The sequence below is a fragment of the Sparus aurata genome, chromosome 6, assembly GCF_900880675.1.
Source record: "Sparus aurata chromosome 6, fSpaAur1.1, whole genome shotgun sequence".
In the NCBI taxonomy this organism is placed as follows: domain Eukaryota; kingdom Metazoa; phylum Chordata; class Actinopteri; order Spariformes; family Sparidae; genus Sparus; species Sparus aurata.
Window position 1 is genome coordinate 16402963 of NC_044192.1, and position 22295 is coordinate 16425257.

At 40.7% G+C, this 22295-nt stretch overlaps 2 protein-coding genes across 5 annotated transcripts in view; one reads left to right on the forward strand and one right to left on the reverse strand.

The window, feature by feature from the left end:
- The first annotated feature begins 525 nt into the window (after positions 1–525).
- terf2ip (telomeric repeat binding factor 2, interacting protein) lies at positions 526–11261 on the forward strand. The gene is made up of 9 exons (XM_030421544.1): positions 526–608; positions 3097–3342; positions 4792–4928; positions 5180–5415; positions 6666–6761; positions 6880–7510; positions 7618–7721; positions 9993–10424; positions 10805–11261. The coding sequence occupies exons 2-9, from the start codon at positions 3113–3115 to the stop codon at positions 11024–11026; spliced, it is 2088 nt and encodes a 695-aa protein (XP_030277404.1). The 5' UTR covers positions 526–608; positions 3097–3112; the 3' UTR covers positions 11027–11261.
- Positions 11262–12472: 1211 nt separating this feature from the next.
- Positions 12473–22295, reverse strand: part of iffo2b (intermediate filament family orphan 2b) — a 34672-nt gene continuing 24849 nt past the window's right edge. Inside the window, exons 3-9 of one of the 4 annotated variants that reach the window (XM_030419162.1) lie at positions 21520–21615; positions 20967–20972; positions 19948–20118; positions 19147–19295; positions 18127–18328; positions 17898–17996; positions 12473–16438 (exon numbers count right to left, since the gene is read on the reverse strand). In XM_030419162.1, coding sequence (XP_030275022.1) covers positions 16205–16438; positions 17898–17996; positions 18127–18328; positions 19147–19295; positions 19948–20118; positions 20967–20972; positions 21520–21615 — 957 coding nt within the window. In that variant the 3' untranslated portion in view covers positions 12473–16204. The remainder of the gene's footprint in view (positions 16439–17897; positions 17997–18126; positions 18329–19146; positions 19296–19947; positions 20119–20966; positions 20973–21519; positions 21616–22295) is intronic. The other 3 variants (XM_030419165.1, XM_030419163.1, XM_030419166.1) reach the window with 3 other exon arrangements.

Genomic DNA, 22295 nt, shown 5'->3' on the forward strand with positions numbered 1-22295 from the left:
TGTGGTTCTAGTGCAGTAACTGGCTTATAGCACTTTCGGTTAATTAAAGGGCAGCTTGATTTGTTTTGGTTCGCTATCTAAGTTGTAAGTTTCAGTTTCATGTTATCTAGCTGTGGTGGTAATGTTTTTACTGTGGGGGTCCCTCACTCCTAGATGACGGTAGAGGAAACACTGGGGTAATTATAAACATTATATACATGAAGTGGGCGGGTATGTAGAGTATATACATGTATACAGTATAAATTGCACGATTCATATTTGACAGTACTAGTAACACAGTAACACAAAAGCTTGGTGTTTTTAAATTTAATGCATAAATATATATTTCATTTTTTTTAGATATATGGATATAGGATTATTTAGCATTACGGGTCTTTGACTGATATAACTGTTCATTATTATTAAGAATGGATATATAAAAAAGTGTCTTTAAACACATTGTTAAATGTGTGGTAAACACAGTGTGGTAATAGATGATATAACCAACAGAGGGCGCTAATGTAGCACTAACTGGCTTTAATCCGCCGAAGAAGAAAAACCGGAAGAAGTCTTTATTTTGGTCTCGGTCGCGGCGGGAAAGGCCACCGAGGAAGTAAACAAACTGAACGGTGAGTATTAAATTTAGTGTTTTATCTAAGCGGCGTTTTTTTATGTAATGATAACATCAGATAACAAAGGCAAGGCTTCTCTTTCGACACACATGTGCCATTTGACGCGCTACATTGAAGCTAATCGCGCTAAATCGACAGCTGCAGAGAGAAAACATGGATGAAAACAGTTAAAGTTCAGTTTTGTCATTTTAAATCGGTGCATTGCTGTAATGTGGCTCTCGGTCGTTGGTAAGTTCGAGTCCTGCTGGGCAAAATACCGAAGTGTTAGGAAGAATGTGAAGTTAGTTTTAGGTTGGATATTGGACAGGCATTCACTCCGGAGACCCTCACCAGCGTCTCTTCCTTCAGTGTCGCCCAGTGTTGGCAGCAGGAGGACGGTTAGCGGCCTCCCAGAACCTTCCGCTGCACTGGAAGCTTAGGGACCATCAACAAATGACCCTGTTGTGTGACAGATTTTCACAAAATGCCATGTGACCCAGTGACTCCAAACCAGTGCCGAATTATATTACTGAATGGGACAAATAAGATAAGCTAATTTGTATTATCTTTTACTGCTTCTTCTATTTTATATGAATATTTATTATGAAAATTCACCATTTACTTTTAATAGCTTCCATGTAATGTGACCCGGTGATACCAAACTAATACCGAATTGTGTCACTGCACAGGAAGCATAGGACACACCTCTATCTAATGGATTTTACTGCTTCTTTTATTTTATATCAATATGTGTTGTGAAAATTCAGCATTTCTTTTCAGTAGCTTGCATGCCATGTGAGCCAGTGACTCCAAACTGATGCTCAATTATAATATATATTTTTTTCACTACACAGGTCATGTAGTGTTTGTGTAGTGTTTGTAGAAAACTGAACAGTCTTATGGGTATGTTTGTTTATTGTCAGGAGAATTATGAAGACGAAACACATACAACTAATATTCAAAATATTCATATATAGTAGAACAAGCAAAAGCAGGAAACTCTCAAACACTCAACAGTCAAGCTAAACACAAGGAAGCTGTAGTCCAAGCTGAGTTAAAACAATAAGGCAGAACAGAATATGTAAGAACACAAAAAGTCAATTTGATTTACTCTAACTAAAAGGAATCAACGCCTTAAATCAGGCAAAAACACAGAAAAAGAAAGAGAGAGTAATGCAAGTAATAAGTCATGCAAAAATAGAGATAAATGAAAGACTAAAATCAATAAGGACGATAAGAAGATGACATCACATCAGCGGAATAAAGAACAGATAAAAAGATTGAGCAGTAAAAAGTAATAGAGGATGATAAATAGATTAAACATAAATAAAAGCAGTAAAGGACAAAAAGAAAAAGACATTATGAGAGGAATAAAAAGATAGATAGACAAAAAGCAGTAAGAAGCAGGGGAGTTGTGAGGCCTGCAGCTTTACAGGGGCACAGCCCCCCCCCCAATCAGTCTTGCGTCTGACCAGTGTCCTCCTCAACAGATATATCTGTTTCTATGGAATCTGTTCCCTCAGACTGTCCACCTGCATCTTCTCCTGCTTTCACCTGTCACAGGAGCTGTCAACTACTCCATTCTGTAATCATAAACTGTCTGTGATGAAAAATAGACTCAATGTGAAATTTCATCTGCAATTTTACAGGGGGGCACAGCGCATGTTTACAGGGGCACGTGCCCCAGTAAAAAGTGTCTGGCAACGCCCCTGGTAAGAAGAATGAAAAGATTGAAAGATAAAAAATCTGTTTTAAAAGGGTGACTTCACATAAAAGGCTATAAAAGTGGGTGTTAAGAAGTGATTTCAAAGAAGTCACTGATTCTGCATTGTGCAAACAATGGGCCTCATTGGGCCCAATATCTTCTTAAGAATCTTCTTAGATTCTTTCTTAAGTTGTTCTTAAGAGGTTCCTTAAGAAAACCCTACGTCATATTCACCAACGCGTTCTTAAGCCTCAGAATTGTTCGCAGCTGTGTTCTTACATTGATGAAAGCCGCAGGAGCAATATATATGCCATTGTTTTGCGGGCCTTGGATGGAGAAATGCCACTTATAAATATGGTGGGGGGGTTACTAATTGATGGCATGTTTCCAATTTACTTGATTTATCTTAAATCATTGGCACATTTAATTTATTTTAGAATTTAAATTCTTTGTAAATTACCAAAAATATGAAATGAATAAATAAATGAATAAATATGACAGAATTATCACTGTAATATTGCATTTTATTGAACTACACAAGAGAAGAAAACACAACCATGCCAACATTTCGGCACTGAAATGTGCGTAAGAGTACTCCTGAGTGTTCGTAGGATTTGTTCTTGCCTAAGAAAAAATCCTAGATAAGAAAAAATTCATGAATGCCACAATCTTCATAAGTGGGACTTAAGAACAAATTTGTTCGTAAGAACGGTTCATGAATGAGGCCCAATGTTAGTAACAGAGGACCACCTTATTTGATATCTATTAAATCCTAAAATCTAATTCCTTCTCTTCCGCAAGGTGAGACACGGTGACCATGTCGTCCAAACAGCAGCATGTGGACAAACCTAACATCTCTCCTGTTCTGTTCATGGACGTGGACGGTGAACCCATGTCCTTCTTCCTGCGACCGGGTCCTGTCAAGCGCAAACTGCAGCCATTCATCACAGCTGGAGGAGGGCTGCTGTGTAACGTCCAGCAGCCGGGGGCGATCCTGCTGATTGATCCGGAGGAAAGAGGCTCCTTTCCTGAAACTACTGCTCACTGGTAGGAGCTGGACTGAGCTGCATTTACAAAAATCAGGAGAAACACCATTTAGTCTGCTCAGCTGATTTAAAAAAAACTATGCTGTTGTGCAATGCAAGACTAGTGTTTGGTGTTGATGGGTTTATGGCATGTATTTGTTACAGATTTCCAGAACCCAATGAAAAACAGGCTTAATAGGTATCGGACAGATAGAAAGCCATGATGTCATCACATTACAAATATCTAAAGATGAAAGAAAACCATGTAATGTAACATTACAGCCAGTGAAAAGTACGATAAGCTACATTTAACAAGACCTGTGTCGTTTAAATTTGTACGCACGACCAAATAATTTCTAGATGTCAGAACTACATTAGTATAACATAGAACCAAAGTTTGGTTGCAAGAAATTAAAAACTAGTGGAGATGTGATTTTTTTGAAAATTACAGCTTCTATGTTCGGGTAAAAAATGACTAAGTGTGATCATTTTCATTACCGTTAGAGTTGATTCATTAAAATAAAAACATGTTGCCAAGTTTCTTCAGGGTCTCTTGGATGTTCAGGATGAATTTCAATCCAATCCAGTGAAAAATTAACGATCGGTGAGGTTTAGAGTATACACGTACACAGAATAAATACAATTCTGAAATTTAGCTCAGAAGGCCAAACTTAAAAGATTCATAACATAGAAAGTATTTGGAGTACCGCTATAGGATTTTCAAAGTCTCATGAATTTAATAGACGTTTCAATGTTATTTTTAAAAGAAAATCCACAACATGAACTGTGGGGCCCTGGGTGAGTTTGCATTAAATGACCCCGTTATTTTTTATTGTCAATTAATATGTTACTAATTTTTGTGATTAATCGATTATTTGTTTAGTTGATAAAATGTCAGAAAATTGAACAACTACTCTGTGTTTTCCAAAGCCCAAGATGGTGTCCTCAAATGTCTTTTTAAAAAAATGTTTTTATCCACAACCAGAAGATTTTAGTTTACTGTCACAGAGGAGTAAAGAAAACAGGAAATAGTCACATTTAAGATTCTGAAATCAGATACATTTTACATTTTGGGGGGGGAAATTACTCATTGATTCATAGATCATTAAAATAGTTGCTGCTTAATTTTAATAGTTGACTACTAATGGATTAGCTGTTGCAATTCTAGCTGCTTCTGCCCTGTAGACCCTATTAGAAATAGAGAACAATGTAATAAAGCATTACATTTAAGACAAACAGCATATTGTACTGTAAGTGTAAGCGTTTAATTTCAAACATGGCAAAACTCAGATGCTTACTCACACACTCTCACGCTTTGTGCCTCCTTTCTAATGACAGAACAGTAAACCGACACTGATAGAAGTTTTTAGCACAGTAAGCTGAAACATTGCCATGTATGTGATTGACTGGATAACTTAATTCAGCAAAAGAAAAATGAAAACAATCAAAGCAGCGCCTGGTCTCTCCTCAGGTACGTGTCCACCCAGTACATTAGCGACTGTGTTGAGAAGGATGAGCAGCTGAATTTAGACGACTACAGGTTGAATCCTGAAGTTTCTCGAAGAAAATCTGCGAGACTTAACAATAGCGCCTCTGGACTCTCAGTAGGTATGACGTTGAGACCTGACTTTACTTTTTTTAAGGAGCAAACTCAACAGTTCTCACATTAACTGTGCTATTGATTCTGATTTGATATTTTCTGAAAACACTTGAGCAACAGCCGCTGAAATCCTGTTAAACAAAAGCAGGCGCTGGTTTGCAGTAGCTGTACCTTTTTATAATCAAATGAGGAAGGATTTTACATTACTGTTATTATTTATGTATAATCTCTTCGTCATTCATTCACTCACCATATTCAGGCAGGATTGGCTACACAGCTGAAGACGATGCTGCCATTTTGAGTTACGTCAGTAACCACAAGACGGAGATCGGGGGAAACCGGCTTTGGCAAGAGATGGAGAAGCAACAGGTGACCACTCACAGCTGGCAGTCGATGAAATACCGTTACAGAGTGCGACTGGCAAAGAAACAGACGGAGGTCGTGGAGGCAGAAACAACAGCGGAAGAAGCTGAGGCAGCAGACGGAGAGACCAAGGTAATTAAGCTAAAAAGTATTTTCTCTTACATTTCTGTATCACAAATTTTGAGGGATGGGTTTGAAGTAGAGCAGTCTTTGATGAACAGTCTACTAATCCAACATTTTAGAAGCTCATAATGTTCAGGTTTTGTCAGTGTCAGATCATTTTGACACGAGTTTTCTTGATTGTGATTGTATATACAATGTATTGAAATATGTTTTTCAATATTATGTGTGTATGTGTCTTCCCCCCCCCCCCCATGTATGTAAATGTGTGTTGGAAATGTTTTCGAGACTCCTCTCAATACAGTGCAGGTAGCCAGAAGTCAATATGTCTGAGTAATGCCAGGGAAACCATGTTCTTAAAAATCTAAATCTAAGTAATGGTTTTATGCAGGATCATTTCAATGCCACTCTGACCATCATTATTAAAATACTTATCCAAAGTATGTCTTGACATAATCCATGGGCTCTTGGCTTTTATTGGAACATTCAGAAGCATCTCCTCTATGGGGCATCTGTGTAAGGAACGAAAGTGCCTTATAAAAAAACAGTTATAACATTTTGTTGTCACACTGTGAAATAGCTGTTGAAAAATTCCACAGTGTCAAAATAAAAAATGTCACAGGGACGCGAAGGAGCAATTAAGTATGATAATACCACTAGATGGCGCCAAATAAAAAAAAAAAAGAGACAGCTCACACACAGGTAAATATGGTTCACTGTTCACTGTTTATTTGGTAGTATAGGTACTGGAAGGCCAGTACCTATACTACCAAAAACATTTTGTATGTCTCCAAAAAATAATATCATTCATATTATTTCAAAAGCACTATTCCAAAAATACCAGCATGTCCTACTGCATCCAGTCACATTTATCGGGATAGAAGGCAGTATGCTTCTGTTGTTATTCTGACCCGCAATCCTCTGGGCAGCGGATGATGCATTGCACTGACTTGAGCCGCCAAGAGAACACAGATACAGATGACAGCTACATTCAAGATCTCTTTTTTTAATTTTTTTTATTTGAATTATGTGCTGCAGATTGCGATGGATGTGTGAGCAGATGGTCACAGGCAAAACATTTTAAAGTAGTACTATGTCCCAGTTGTATGCATACTACATGTAACAGTCAGTAATTTGTATGGTTAACTGCAATGTGTAGTAAAAGCCAAAGTATACGATTTGGAACCCAGTTGCAGTAGTTTCAAGACAGTCGCATTTTATATAGACACAAAGCCTCAACTTTCTCGTGTATCTGCTTGTAGGTTGAAGGAAAGCAAGAGACAGAGGTTGAAAAACCCTCCAGTGCAGACGATGCTGCTTCTCCTCAGAAACCATCGACAGAATCTGACCTAACACAGGTACAAACACCACAGCTCAAGTATATACAGTATTTATATAGATGCACTTATTTATTCTTAGTGATTCAATACTTTCAATTGAGCAGAGCTGAACAGAGCAGGTTTGATGTCTCCACAGATAGATGCTCAGTTCATACCAGCTCAAAGCAAAACACCAGAAACTTCAGAAGCTCAAACATCCATCTGTCCTCAAGAACAAGTGCAACATGTGAATCCACAGACGGAGGAACAACCACTCGAAAACTCACAAGTTGAGATTGTAGAAGCTGAAACATGTAACTCCCCCCAGCCTGAGGGGCCCCGTTCAGACCCACCGACAGATGCTCAGCCGATCCCAGCTGAGAGCACAGAAACAGCTGAACCACAAACCAGCGTCCTGGAGGACTCTCCACCAGCCCAGCCCAAGTCCTTGCCCGACACCTCTGCTCAGAAGAAGCTAGAAGAGAAGCAGAAGGCCTCCCCGAGGCTGGAACAACAGCAGCGTCGATTAACCCGCAGGCAGCTTCAGCTCGAGGAGCCTGAACATTACGGCAAAAAACTCAGATCGTCCTTAAGTTCTGTAGAGCAACTAACATCTTCTCCTCAGCCCTTGAGGAAAACAAAATCACAGTCTCTCGGAAAAGACTCAACAGTTGACCAGCCGCCTTCTAAAAAAGCCAAAGTAAAGAGTGCAGCAGCGGTGGAAGAGGTGGGAAAGAGTCCGCAGGAGGAGAATGAACAAGCTATGGTCTCTGAAACAACACAAGCAGGTTTGTTGTAAATCGACTAATGAGGGACGCAAAGCACACAGACTGCATCTGAATATCTTCAAAGCTTTTGTACCACGGAGATTTGATTAAATGTTTTGTTTTTGCAGATGCAGAATCCATTTCGGTGCCACAGAACGGGGAAAAGAAGAAAGAGAAGAGGAGGTTGGGGATTTTAGAAATGGCTACAAAGGAGTTTGAAGATGAAAGTGAGGTAAGATTTCAAAATTATGAACTCACATTTGGTAACTAGTCATAAGTCTAAATTTATTTTTAAAAGTGACCACATAAATATACTGTAGAGCCAATAAAAAAGCCATAAATTCACAGTGTTTATACATTATTCTGACAACCCTTTCCCTAACCCTTTTTTGTCAGGTCATTTGTCTGTTTGTCAATTTTTTTTTATCAGTGATGAAAAAATCAGAAAGCTGTCCTTCATTTTAATAGATTAAAACACTGAGAGACATCTACCGTAACGTTTAGTAGCCTAATTCACATGCAGCGCTGTCAGTATCCACAAGTAGACCACCTGTGCACCCAGTGTTTTCTCTCCATGCATTATCTGTACATTTGCTTAGTATATTAAATGTTATTATGATGGAGTTGTTTTTGACAATTAAAATGCTGTTAGATGAGCAATGCCTCATTATCATAAAAATTAAAATGAGAGGTAACGATCGATTATGACAGAATTTTCACAACCCTGTCTATCAAAATGACTGACATTGAGAAAGTCTAACACAACCTCTGATGTTTACATCTACATTCATCTCCCAAAAGGATCATCCATCATTCTACATGATGAGTAAAGTATTATTCAGTATAATATAAAATAAATATTCCTATGAGCCTCATTTATCAGCATATAAATGGTCTAAATTGGTTATATTCATCAACTTTTACACTCAACAGGAAACCATGCCCCTTCCGCCCACTTCAGATTCTTGGTGACTCCTCATTAATTGTTCCAAATCAGTTTTATTTGTTAAATTTCTCATTGATAGATTTTGTAAAGATCAGCAAACAACTTCAGGATATTCTTGAATTTGATTGAGGGTCTGAATAAAAATCTGGTTTAATTGAAGTAAAAAATTACTCAGTTATATATTGGTGATATATTCATGGATTTATATCATTACATGTATTTAGTTGATAATCTGACTGCAAGTAATGATTTTTTTTAGAAATGCATATAAAAAAATATATTTTTTCCAAGATATATATATATATATATATATATATATATATATATATATATATATATATATATATATATATATATATATATATATATATATATATATATATATATATATGTGTGTGTGTGTGTGTGTGTGTGTGTGTGTGTGTATATATATGTGTGTATATATGTATATGTAAGGGATAATGCCCGAAGAGGTGTCCATAAACGGACTTCGCGGAGGCAACCGTCCTCCGCTGCGCGTCGGACGGTTCTTAGGCCTCCGCGTCGTCCATAAACTTCTGTTTATGGACACCTCGAAGGGCATTATCCCGCTTATACCATGGTCACTTGCCAAAGAAAAGATTAGGACCATTAATTTACATTTTCATGCGTTTTACAATCAAAATATAAAGTTTTTCACAAGCCATAACTTAGTTTCCCTGGTAACGCCTGAGGGTTTGACTAATACCTGGAACAATCATTACTCTCCCGTAAGATTCTTATGCAACGGAGACGTTGTTGACTCCTCCAGTAAATAGGACGGACCATAGATACGACTTGGCAACAGGAGATATTCTAGTCCGCTCAGCGATGAGCCAGAAAGCTAACATTATGCTAGCAAGATTCAAAGTCAATAACATTGCATACGGTTGACAAACAGTAAATATAATTTGACAGTATGCTAGCTAACACGATTAGCTAACTAACCAGTCATGTCATTGTCCCCAAATCAATAGCAAGATTTTCACGAACAAATGACCGGCCGTGTGTAACGTTACTGTGGCCGCAGCCTGTGAAGTAGAGAGCTGAACAGCGTATTAGCGTTGCAGTAAGTTTAGAGGGAAAGTGAACTTTCTGCAGCTTGTGTGTTACAGTCGCCACCCTGTGGTGTTCAGAGGATAAGACACTGAAGGACTGACGGACTGCACTCAGTGCTGGAAATAAAATATTCAGATTTGATACGCCAGCTAGCGCATTAATTTACAGCGGTGAACAGTCAATTTGACTGGAACTACTTAGTAGGTGTCCATATATCAGGGGTTAATGGACACCCTGCAGCCAATCAGAATCGAGTATTCCCCCAGACCATGGTATAAATATATATATCTCACACGTTTGGTCTTTAAACAATAAAGTCTGAAAGCTGGAACCAGGGGACTTTAGTTGTTTGTGCTTGAAAAAGTAGTTTGCTGTTATTTATTTTTCTCAAATAAACACAAAGAACTGTTATTTTCAAATGGGAAAATCCTGAGTTGTTGTTTTTTAAACATTTAAACTGATAATATTTCTGTTTCTCAGTCTGATGAAGAAGCAGCTCCAGCTCTCAGGAACACGACTGAAACAGCATTGATGCAGCCTCCACCGACAGAACCCCCTCTCCCAACTCCAGACACAGCTGCTTCCTCAAAGTCCAACCCTGAACCCAGAGCTGACCTCCAGGAGGACGAGGAGGAGACGGAGACCTCCACCAGCGACTGCCTCCCACCGTCAGGCCGCCCTGAGCCTTCAGTCAACAAGCCGCCCGTCGTCAATGGAACCTCCACGGCCCACCTGTTTATATTCGACAGAGAATCTCAGGAGGAAGAGTCTCAGTCCGTTATTGGTGAGATTCTAGCCGCTCCAGCCAACCCACAGTCAAAGGTGAACATTGACGCTGCTTTTTCACTGACTCAGGTCCAGCTGGAAGAGGACAAGCAGCGAATCAGAGAGCTGATGAAGGAGACGAACCAGGTGAACACGATATAGGCACCTTTTTTACAAAAAAAAATGTTGTAACAGTCTGATTTTAGACTTTGTGTCTTTTTGGTTTGGTTCACAGAAACACAGCAAGCAGCAGGACTAGGGTTGCATAATTCTGAAAATATTCAAGGAGTGAATTTGGGAATTAACAGGAATTTATTTTGATATGTTTGATTTATTCGTCTGAATACTTTTTTCCAAGACGTACTATAAGACCTAGTATTGTATATTTCCTCCCACAAATGAATTGGAAGGTATGATTTTATGTTAAAAGTGTGCACATTTCCTAAAGTTCCTGATCCCTTGCAACCCATAGTTGTATGATCTTTATTCCTGGTTCATTCCTAAACTCTCAACTGTTTTTGCCGTAGGATTTGGCCACTGTGACCAAAGCGCTGTTGAAGACCAGCGGAGAGTTCTCTGCTGCTCTAGACCTTCTTTTGAATCCCGCCTCCGTCTCAGGACCGTTTTGGACGCGCAGTGACGACCGTCTTTTGCTCTCTGCTGATCCCATCAACCGACAGCAGCTGCAGGAGAAATACAGCGAGGGGGGATTGGCCAAAAGAATTGTGTTCCTCGAGGTCGATGAATAAAGATGAAAGATTTTAGTATAGAACGAAAAGAGGATAGTTTCTCTGATGCCGCCTTCTTCATCGCTGCTGCTCCTCCTCCTCAGGAGGTATAATCACAATCATTTTAGGATTAAACCAGCTTGTTTTTAGGTAAATTGTTAAAGGTAAAGTCAAGGCTATTATTTGTGCATCTCTACCTTTGTTTGCAAACAGAATTTTTTAATGTGTTTCATTATAAAAATATTCTGTCATTTTATGTGATTTTAATGTGTTTGTTTGTTTTTATTATATTGCATTATTAATAGTTTAATGCTCTTTAAAAACATCTTTAAATAAAAATCCTTTTATACATATTAAGTGTTTCACAGCTTATTTAAACAAATTGCATCACATGGTTAACGGCACACCTGTAGTTTTTGCAGTGTGCCCCCCCACCATCGACACTAGTCGGCGGCTTTTCACTTAGATTGGGGTTGACACCATTCAGTGAGAGAAATCATTCTGATTGGCTGTTCAGATATGCGAATTGATAAACAAGAAGGCAAACAGGAAAAGAAAGGGAAAGTCCCATTAAGGTCCAGTGTTTATTTAGGTCACATTCTGAACATTATTTGTTATCAATTTGAATTGATACCAACTAGAACTACTACCTGGCAGTTTTATGCCTCCGCTTTAAAGAGGATACAGCTCCTAAGAAGCTACAATATGGTACAAGGTCACCACGAATTCACAGTATGTTAGGTTGCAGTGACCTTTGACCTTCAAAATCTAATCAGTTCACCCTCGAGTCTTGGTTTGGGTTTGTGCCAAATTTGATGAAAATCCCTGAAGGCGTTCTTGAGATATCAGCTCATGAGGCAAGAGGTTGCTTTGACCTTTGACCTCCAAAATCTAATCAGTTAATCCTTGAGTCAGAGTGGATGTTTGTGTCAAATTTGAAGAAACCCCTTCAAAGCGTTCTTGAGATATCATGCTCACAAGAATGGCCGGTATGTACAGACGTGTGGATAGACAACCCGAACACGTGATGCCTCTGGCCCTGGCTAATGAAAAATTACCAGTTTGAGTAAATCCAGGATTTACGGAATCTAGTTTAGTAAAGAATTAAGGATTCCTTAATTCTTTACTAAACTAGATTCCAAACAGGACACATTTTGTCACATAGATACAAGACAGATGGTAATGTGGTATGAAAATCACACTTTACCAGCACATATGCACTGGTAAAGTGAGTAAAGAGTTGAAAAGCTCTGCAGTTAATTTAATAGATAATTCTTTCAACGATGTAAATTAAGTCAGGAGCCAGTTAGAGGATGTGAGGACCAGTCAAATATTCATTGATCTTTCTTTCTAAAAATTTTAACTCAGTCAGCAGAATTCTGAACAAGCTTCAGACAGGAGGGAACATCATATTCAGTGTCAAGTATAAAAAAAGTAAACAAATTAGCCTTGATTTTTTTTTTTTTTTATCCAATCCACCATTTTATTTCGTTTCAGCCCCAATATCACTGAGTACATTCATAACTTTGAAACAAACTTCCCCAGACCCACATGAATACAATAGTTTAAACAAAACAAAACAAAAAATAATAAATCCGCAAACCTAAGAGAGAAGAGCAATTCAATTAAAGCAGACAAATCATCCACCGAGAAACTAGAAAAACCAACAGGATGCGAGTGAAACACAATAAAGAGCAGTATCTGATACAGTTCAGGAGACTTTACCCAAATATGGCCACAAGTATTGCTGCACCTTTTATCTCCCCGTAACGTTTATGAACTTAAATACAAGCGGTGATGACCGTGAACGTGTACAACTGTACGTTGACGCGACAGCTAACACAACCGTATATAATCCCAGTGCTGCACTGATAAAAACCAGTCGTATAAAAACCCCTTTTAGTATGAAACATTCACATCGACCACGACCTCATTGACATACACTTATAGGTCACATACTGGAAGTTGGTCGGGTAAGAACCCGTTTAGTAAAGCAAAAACATACGGTACCAAGGTCTCCAATAAGTAAGAGCACACCATATATCCCTGGATTTAAACAGCTACTTTTATTATTATTGTTTTGTTGTTTTTTTTCTTCTTTTTTTGCTCGTAAGGTCTTTAGAGGACGTCTCCAATCAAGCTACATTCATAAAGGTGGGTTTGCTACAGTTCAATCAACTGGCTGTTGTTGGGGATTGGACCTGCTTTAAGAGATGAAAAGGGAGATAATACGTTCGAGGTTTACGTCTTGTAGTTCGCTGAGAAACGTCTGCGAACGAGCGCGCGTGACGGAGACTTTCCAGAGTTAGTAGGAGTCGTAGCTTGATTTACATCCGTGTCATGTTTTTCTGTACACTTCGCTTTGGTTGGCTGGTTGTTAGTTGGTTTGGTGGTCGGAGTGTGGTGTGTGGGCTACAATCTCAACGAGGACGATACAGCGATTCTGTTGTTTTCTGGGTGTGAACAGCCGTACGATCGATAAATAAGCGTCTGATGGTTGATGTCGTCAAGACAAAGTACAGTACCAAATGACAGAATGGCTCTTTGTTACTCATCAGGCTGGTTTCACATCAACTCAAACGAAAAAAGGGATATGAAGGTTCGTCCATGAGCAAGACTCCTCCCCACTCTTGTCTTACGTGATCGATTCGTTTTTCTTATTGGTACGCTGATCGACCGAAACGTCTGGAAACGAGTTTAATAGCCCTGCGAAAATCAATAAAAGCTGAGTATGGCGACAACAACACACTTTTTGGTTAACACAGAATGATTAAAAAACTGTGAAAAATACATCTTCTGCCACATATACAAGTAATTAATGATTAGGATAGACACTGTTTGGATTAAAAATGTAGCGCACAGACTGCATTGCAGCTATTTAGTTCAAAAATAATTATAATATAAAAAAAGACCCACGGCTCCTTTCGACCCCACAAACATGCTGAAATAACCAAAAAGGCCTGTATTTTATTAACATTCTGCTTCTGTAAAACTTCAAGATAGAAGTAGCACTTAGTCTTTGATCCAGCAAACGGTACATACGTTATAATACAAAGAGGTGGTAAAAAGATCACTTCTGCCCCCCCATGCGTCGATCAGCTTTCCACGCTAATCCAGCGAGAGCACTGAAAAAAAGCGAACATCTGTACAGACATCTCAGTCTGTTGCAAAAAGACTAACATGAACGAAAAGGCCTCTGGGGTGTACGGTAACATGCCTACAGCCCTCTATGTACAGTCTGACACTTGAGCCCCGATTTGGAAGAGACAAAGCAGGATGTGCAACCCGTCTGGAACAGAGTCCCCTGCAGGACAGCGGGAAATAATGAAGCCGCTCATAAACAACTAAATAGTTTTTCCTGAAAATGAATTGATGTAAAATTGTCATCTACGAGGATTACGTGAAAAGGAAACTTTAAAATGTGTCCTTTGGTTTCATTTGGCTTCGATAACTTGAATGTGATTTCTTCAGTCCAGTCGCCAAAATAAAAAAAGTTGGCGTTTTACATTTCTGCAAACCACGGATACGTTTAAATATAAATGCTTCGTGCATCTCACATGAATGTTATTACGATGTCACGTCCGCGAGCTGAACTTAACGTCAGGTAGAGATGTGATGGGGGGAGGGGCTATGGCTTTATAGCCAGGCAAGATGGCTAACGCAGCAAGAGACCACTGTTGGAAGCACCATTTACAAAATTTGGAAGCGTGAAACAACTGGATATTCTTAACGGGACGGCAAGATATTTTCTGGCCATGTTTTGACGACAAGACAGGATATCTTTAACGAAACGCTAGAAAAGTTTCCAGATGTTTTCGTGGTGCCAAAAACAGGATATTTATGAGGAAACATCGGGAAAATTTGAAGTCACACTTGTGGCGACGGAACGAAGCAAAAACACGATCCTCTCCTTTTGCGTTAACCTAACTCAATTTAGGTTAACCTTAACCTAAATTGAGCCTAACGAAGTTTCAACATATCAACAGTTTGCAGAAACGTACAGTACCAACATTTATCCTGGCAGCTGGATTGCCTTTCTTTTAAAAGAAAAAACTATTTTACATTTAGCCATTTAAACTGATGTGTTTTTATGTGCACCAACTAAAACAATGTTTCCTCAGTGAAGTGCATCTGAATCAGAACAATCCACTGCCTGGTTCAGCAGCACTCCGCATCTGGCAGATGACGACGATCACAGTCATGAATCAAGATATTAGTCCCTTCTTGAGGGGGCACTGTTCCAGGTTTTTACAGTTGATGTCCATGAAAAAAAATAAAAAAATCTAACAACCAATACTTTGATTATTTCACACTCAAACGCACAAGAAAAAAAAACAAGGACTCAAAATGATACATAGAAAACACCTGCTTTTGCTTGAAAGGCTAATCGTATTGGTTTTTAAGGGAAACGAGGAAGGGTGAGAAAGCCAGTCCAAAAATAAGGCCAGCTAAATTGCATAGAACTTGAGTAGTGCACTGATGCATCAAAAGGCTGTGCTCCTTTCCTCTGTCAACTTTGGCAACCCGGCAGAGTTCCCTCAGAAACCACCAGAACTCCAACACCATTCGTCTCCACTCCGTGCTTTGTCTCCTTGGCAGAAGACACTTAAAGCCCCCCAAACAGTTGAATTTAGACTGCAAACAACCGACCTGGACCCTGGTCGATCGCGGCAAAAAACAAAACACTGTTCCAATTGACGGGGCGCAGTCATTTTTCTTCATGAAATGATTCAAACTTACATGTCACTTTTTTCTTTACGTGAATGTCATGGGGAGAAGCACAATATGTACTATTTTCAATTCCTTTAGAAAAAAAGGACGTTAAGAAGATTTTTGTACAAAAAACTTCAGCCGGTTTAAAACAGAGAACTTTTTTTTTCTCTCCTCGAAATGATGTGAAGCTCTGGACGAGGATCGAGCGAGGCAGCGGTGAGGAAGAGAGCACAGCTCGGACTCTATTTGCACCCTTTTTCTCTTTGTGAAGCAAAGACGTCGCCCACCACCGTCTAAACAACAGAAATAGTATAAAAGCACCAGTTCTGAGCCTGCGTCCGTGAGAGCGATCATCACGGCTTCAACAGGCCCAGGTTTAGGTTGGTCCACCTCTCTGACAGGGTGGAGCTCTGTACACGTTTAAACCCCTGTGTGAGAACGAGTGGCGCTCAGGCGGAGATGGGACGAGGCCCGGCTGCACAGCCATCAACTGACGGGGACTTCGGCCTCCGCGTCCTTGTCCAAAATCTCGTCCTGGATCTCGTCTGTGTTCCCTGAGTCACTGCTGGCCACAGAGCTGATAGAGGGAGAGTTCCTGCCGCCTTTAATCATCCGTCGGCAGGTCTCCATCTGCACGTCCAGGCCTCTCTTCATGCTGCACATCTCCATGTACTCGTGCAGATGTCTGTTCATGTCGCTCTTGGCTGTGGCCAGTTCCATCTGAAAGAAGGGAAAACGGATTAAAGAGGGCGAGGATTTAAGACACTGAGGGGAAATGACTGGGAATGAACTCACAGTTCACTTTTGATTAAACAAAAAAAAAGCTAGGCCCTCCTTGGCTTCAGCTGTATTTTAAATGAAACACCCTCCCAGCTAACATATTAAAGTGAACAGGATGTAACTTGTTTTAACCTAAAAACCTGAAGGGCATGGAGAATCTAAAACAATGGACCATTTGCCACCAATTGCATGTCAGAAATTATGTTATTCAAGTCACTCGGTTTAGGGGTGGCTGTAGCTCAGTGGGTAGAGCAGGTCGACTAGTGAATCGGAAGGTCACTGGTTCAAATCCCAGCTCCGGCTGGGCTGAGCTGCATGTCGAAGTGTCCCTGAGTGAGATACTGAACCCCACCTTGCTCATCAGTGAGGATCCTGTGATGAGCTGGCGGCTTGTCCAGGGAGTACCCTGCCCGCCCTGAGACGAGGCTGGGATTGGCTCCAGCAGCAACACCCCCCAACCCCATGGAAAGGGATAAGCGGTTACGGACGATGACATGACATGACATGACATGACATGACAAGTCACTCGGTTTTAGAGGTCGTATGGCCATTGTAGGTAACAATAAATAAATATAAACAGTGAGACATTTACAAGAAAAGAAAAAAGAAAAAAAACTCAGATATTCTCTGAAATTAAAGTTTCATATTTTATCTTGACAGGATACAATAGATGCAACCATGCTGGTTGTGAATCCAACTGCAACTTTAGATGTCACTGCCGATGTAACTGACACAAGACATCAGACAGACCTGATTCACCACCACACACTGTATATTTAGATTTTGTCCAGCTGTGAGTTGTTCTGCCATCAAATCTGTCCACCGCTTTTTGATAGAAAAGTGTCCATCAATGTACATTTATTCATTTATTTATTTGAATTGCCTTGCACTCTGTACACTTTAAGTATACTTTGTAACTTAAAGCATACTAAGTAAACGCTCTACTACGGAAGCCCTGAAGGGCAAATGAGAATTTTTTTTCTGGTGATCTATTTTCAGCGTCTGATCTTATTACCTTCTCTCTGTTCATGACTTTGTGTATCTGCTCTTAAAAAAAAACGTTATCATGGCATACTTTTTCTTCCAACGGATCACAAGTCATAAACACAGCAGAGAAAATATTTTTTTCCGATCATTAAAAACATTTTTTTTTTTTTGTCTCGAAAGAAAATAATTGAGATCAGACTTAGAAAATGGATCATCAGGCAAATAAATTCTCACTCGCTCCTCAGGGCTTCCATACTCTACAGACTAGAAACCTGCTTAGCATCATTATATCTAATTGGATTTGGAGCACTGTTTATTGTTTTCTCATTTCCTCGATTCATACACTTTAAACTTGCTAGGTGCTTTGCGTCTTTTTCTCACACACAAAAATAAAACCACACAGGTTGCCTACCTCGATCTGGCCGATGGTCTCCTGGTACTCCTGCTCTCTGGTCTTAAATAGTGACTCCGTTTCATCAATGAGGCTGCCAAGACTTCCATCCTGGGAGTCCTTCGAGAGCACAGACAGAGGCCTCATTCATCATGCATGAGTATACGTCTTGCACAGCACCACTATAGCAATGATCTACACACTGCCCTACATGAGTTTTAGGAACGACGGAGAGGAAGAGAGGACTCACTGGATCGGCAGCTTCGCCGTTGCCCTCAGAGACGCAGCCGTTTGTGCTGGCGGTCGCGGCGATGGCGAGCGGCACGTTGTAGTTTGTGAAGTCCTCCCACAGCAGCAGGGTCTCCTCGTTCTCCTCCCACGTCAGACTGTCGCAGTCGTCGTCGATTTCGAACGTCTCACGCCTGGCAACAGAGGAGTTATCTGAGCAATGTCTGTGTAGGACAAAGGACAGGGAACGGAAAAGAAGAAGGGAGAGACAGGGAGGGAGCAGAGGAAAGACAAGTGTGACAGCCACCAGATCCAGCTGAGGTCACGAGCGAAGGGGAGGATGCGCTCGGAAAGAAGACAAACAGGCGGGAGGGAAAGAGCTCATGGAAAAAAAAAAGACAAACTGGAAGCTTTCTTTGGAGAACATTGCAGGAGTTGGTGCTTAGTGAGAGGCTTATAGAAAGTTGGACAATGTTTTTGAGAGTAAAAACCATTAGAAGGCATCCAAACAATAATTACTGTGACTTTCGCAGAGCAAATTAATGCCCACAGCATATATAGCTTGCCGAGATTTGCTGAATCAGCATTTTGCGTGTTCGGTGCAACCCTCCGTATAAACACCAGAGGGAGGTGAAGGAACGCACTGTCCACCGAAACAACATTGCAGGACTGTGGTGCTTTAACTGCAGAGCTCAGTCAGGTTCATTCAAGGCAAAGAGGACCTGATTCCGCCTGTGTGGGAGGAATGTCGGTGTGTGTGTATATATATATTTATTTATTTATTTATTTATTTATTTTTATTTATGTTGTTTATTTCGGGCATGTCAATTCATAAACATCACATTTCATCATTGTTCAAATAATACAATACACATGGCCGAAAGGGAAAAGCGGGAGAAGCCAAAGCTTATCAAGTCCCGCCCCCATTACCCACAGGATAAAATCTTCATCCTGATCTTTTCTTGTCTTTTGCATTTTACAATTTTTTTTTTATTTTTTTTTTATATATATGTATATGTGTGTGTCTAAAGGAGTCGCTTACAGCTGGTTGAGCATGCGCTTCATCTCGTCCGTGATGTTGAGCGATCCGGGGGCCTGCTCCTCCGACAGGCTGGGCTCGGCATCCATCTCTGAGCTCTCCTCGTCGGACACGGCTTTGCGCTCTTTCCTCCTGCAGCACGCCATGGCGCCCTGAAGACACGCAAACGCGAAGAAATGCAAACATCATTCATCAGACTTTGATTACTTGCACATAGTTGATTAAATGAGTACTGCGAAGAACACTTCAGCTGTGCGATGATTTGTTTTCGAGCTTATTCACACGTTCTCTCCTTCATCCTTCATTGACATGTCTACAGATGAGGCATTTTTGTGTGGCGCCTCAGTTAGAAATACTTCAAATACAGGAAATCCCATTAAGAGTAGGAACATCAACATACGACATAAGAGAAGCCACCAGCTTGTCCACAGTGGATTCATACTTAGGCCTCAGCCAGCACTGTCGGCGCAATCTGATCCTTGAATCCTTGTGCGCACCCAGGAGTCATCACATCAGCATTTCACTTTTCTATGTGTGTGTGTGTGTGTGTGTGTGTGTGTGTGTGATATTCAAGAGTCACTACTGTAAGTATTCCGCATGTGTATGTTTATGTTTGTGTGCGTCCTGGCGAACAAGCAGCCACGCATTTCCTGCTCCTTCAGAGGGGTCACTCGGTACACCGGCGGCTCTGATTTCATCTGCAGACTGCTGACTGCCCTCTTTCACAGAAGAATTCATATTTTTTTCGCTGCGATTACTGTCAGCTCCTCTGACGAACAGCGAAAACGACAGTTGGATACCCACCCTCTCCGGCAGCGACCTGGCCGGGCTGACGTTGAACATCTTCGACATGTCCTCCGAGTTGCGTTGCTGAGCCACGTCACACAGTTTGGCCGTGATGTCGATCCGCCTGCAGATGTCCATGTCCACCCGCCGGGCTTTCTCCTGGATCTGGGTGTCCAGGTCAGACATTTGCTGCAGGGGTAAAGACAGTCGTTGTGGATGACACGTGCAAGCCGAACACCCCCCCTACTGCGTACAAATACAGCATGAATAAGAGCACCCAAGTCGAGTGCCATCAGCTGATGTTTCATTCATATATGCAGCATCCTGATCTTTCATATTTTAAATTGAGAAAAGGATTTCCAGGTTAAATTAAGATTAATTAATGAAATAATTAATCATCTGTATGGAGCACTACGAGGGGTGATCGATGGGTTCATGATGCGGAAAGTTTGAAGTAAATAACTTTTGGGGAACTTGTGATTTGAGTCATTTAAAGTCAGCACCGTCTGAGAAACAAACCCACAAGTCGAAAGTGGCGATGGCTGCCATCCAGGAATGCAAATTTTTTTTTTACACTTTTCACCTGATTTGACACCTTCAGACTACTAACTACCTCCTCCCCACGAGGAAGAGGGAGCTCAGCGGTCGCCATTTTGATAGTGATGATGACGTTACAGCTGCTGTGGACGAGTTTCTGTCTTCAGGTCCGTGACGCCAATTTCTTGTCTTAAATACAGACAATGTGCTAGGTTTTCTGAAACTTTATGAAAAAGTCTCCTTCTACCTTTTACCCACAAACTTATCAATCACCCCTCGTACTAGATTGCATCATCACTTTGTGAATTCATTATGGTAGGGTCGGCACTTCCTGCTACAGTGAAAGTTCGAACAATTGCAGGATAATAATGACAATCCGGTTACCACATCTAGAGCACATGTACCACACAATACAGGAAGTCTAACCACAACTAGGAAACTGTGAAATCGATCAATCTACGCCTCTGAAGAGATCCACCACTCGTACGTCTCATACATACCTGTCTCTGGATTCACACATCATTGGGGATGAAGTCAAGCACAGAAAAAAACATGAAAATCTACAATGTGGCAGACGCCAAAAAGTGAAGATAAGCACAATAAACAAAAAACAACGTCCTGACTATATTTATCCCTGAGCAAGCACAAGCTGTGACTGAGCCCGCTGCAGTATATTACGGCTGTATATCACACTGGAGCAGAGCTGCCAGGGAACAATACAGAGCTGCATAGAACAGGAAGTACTCCTGATCTACAGCTGCTATTTGAGCTCTTTTCAATGAATGCTTGTCTTGGAAAGCTTTCTGGCATTTTATATTTTTCAATGGAGGAAGAAAGGGAAGGAAGGAAGGAAGAAAGTGTGTGTGTGTGTGTGTGTGTGTGTGTGTAGGCCTGTATGAATGGCAGCCCTTATCAGAAAATGTCTGTGCGTACATGCTTCAAACACTGCTAACATGATTGCTTAAAGTATGGGAGTTAACACAGCACTCTTGTCTGGCGTGTGAAAGCTCCGCGCAGCTCAGGTGAGGGTGACATCACCGAGCAAACACTTACATCAGTCATCAGACTCTTGAACACCACGAGCTCAGCCTTCAGCCTGTCCACCTTCTCGCTCAGCTCATCCTGGACCTCGGACGACTCCCGGGCGCTCTGAGTGGACGTGACAGTGAAAGGAATCGAAGTGAGCATGCTTCACCACAATAAACAAAAAACACTAAATATGTAAAATAAAGTTCAATATCACAAACATTCATCCGGCACATTTGGTTAGATAAACAACTGACCCCATGTTGCATTCAAATAATCAAATAATCAAATCATACTGTTTTACATTTTCATATGGGTGGTTACTGTTTAGCTTTTTATGACTAGCACACAGAGGCCGTAGTTTAAGTTTCCTTTTCACATTTCCATAACTGAGGTGATGCAAATGTGAGCTGCTGCTGACGGCGTTTCAGCAGAACTCAGAGCGCCTTACAACTGGAGTCATATAAAAGACAGCAACCAAGTCCCTGCATGAGTGTTAACTGGCCACAGAAACACGTTGTGTTTAACGAGGGTAAAGGCTAAAATTGAGTAGTTTAACATTTTGAGAAATGTGCTCATTCTCTGTCTTGGTGAGAATCAGATGAGATGCAACTTTCATACCTTTACTGTAAATATAAAGCAGGAGGAAAAAGCTGGCCTGGCTCTGACCAAAGGTAACAAAATCCACATTCCAGCACATGAAGTTTACTTATTGACACAGTGCCTGTTTAATCTTTAAAGGTGTGAACTTGTAAAATGCGGCCTCCTCATCTGAGGCAGCTCCAAAACTACAGGGGGCAGCA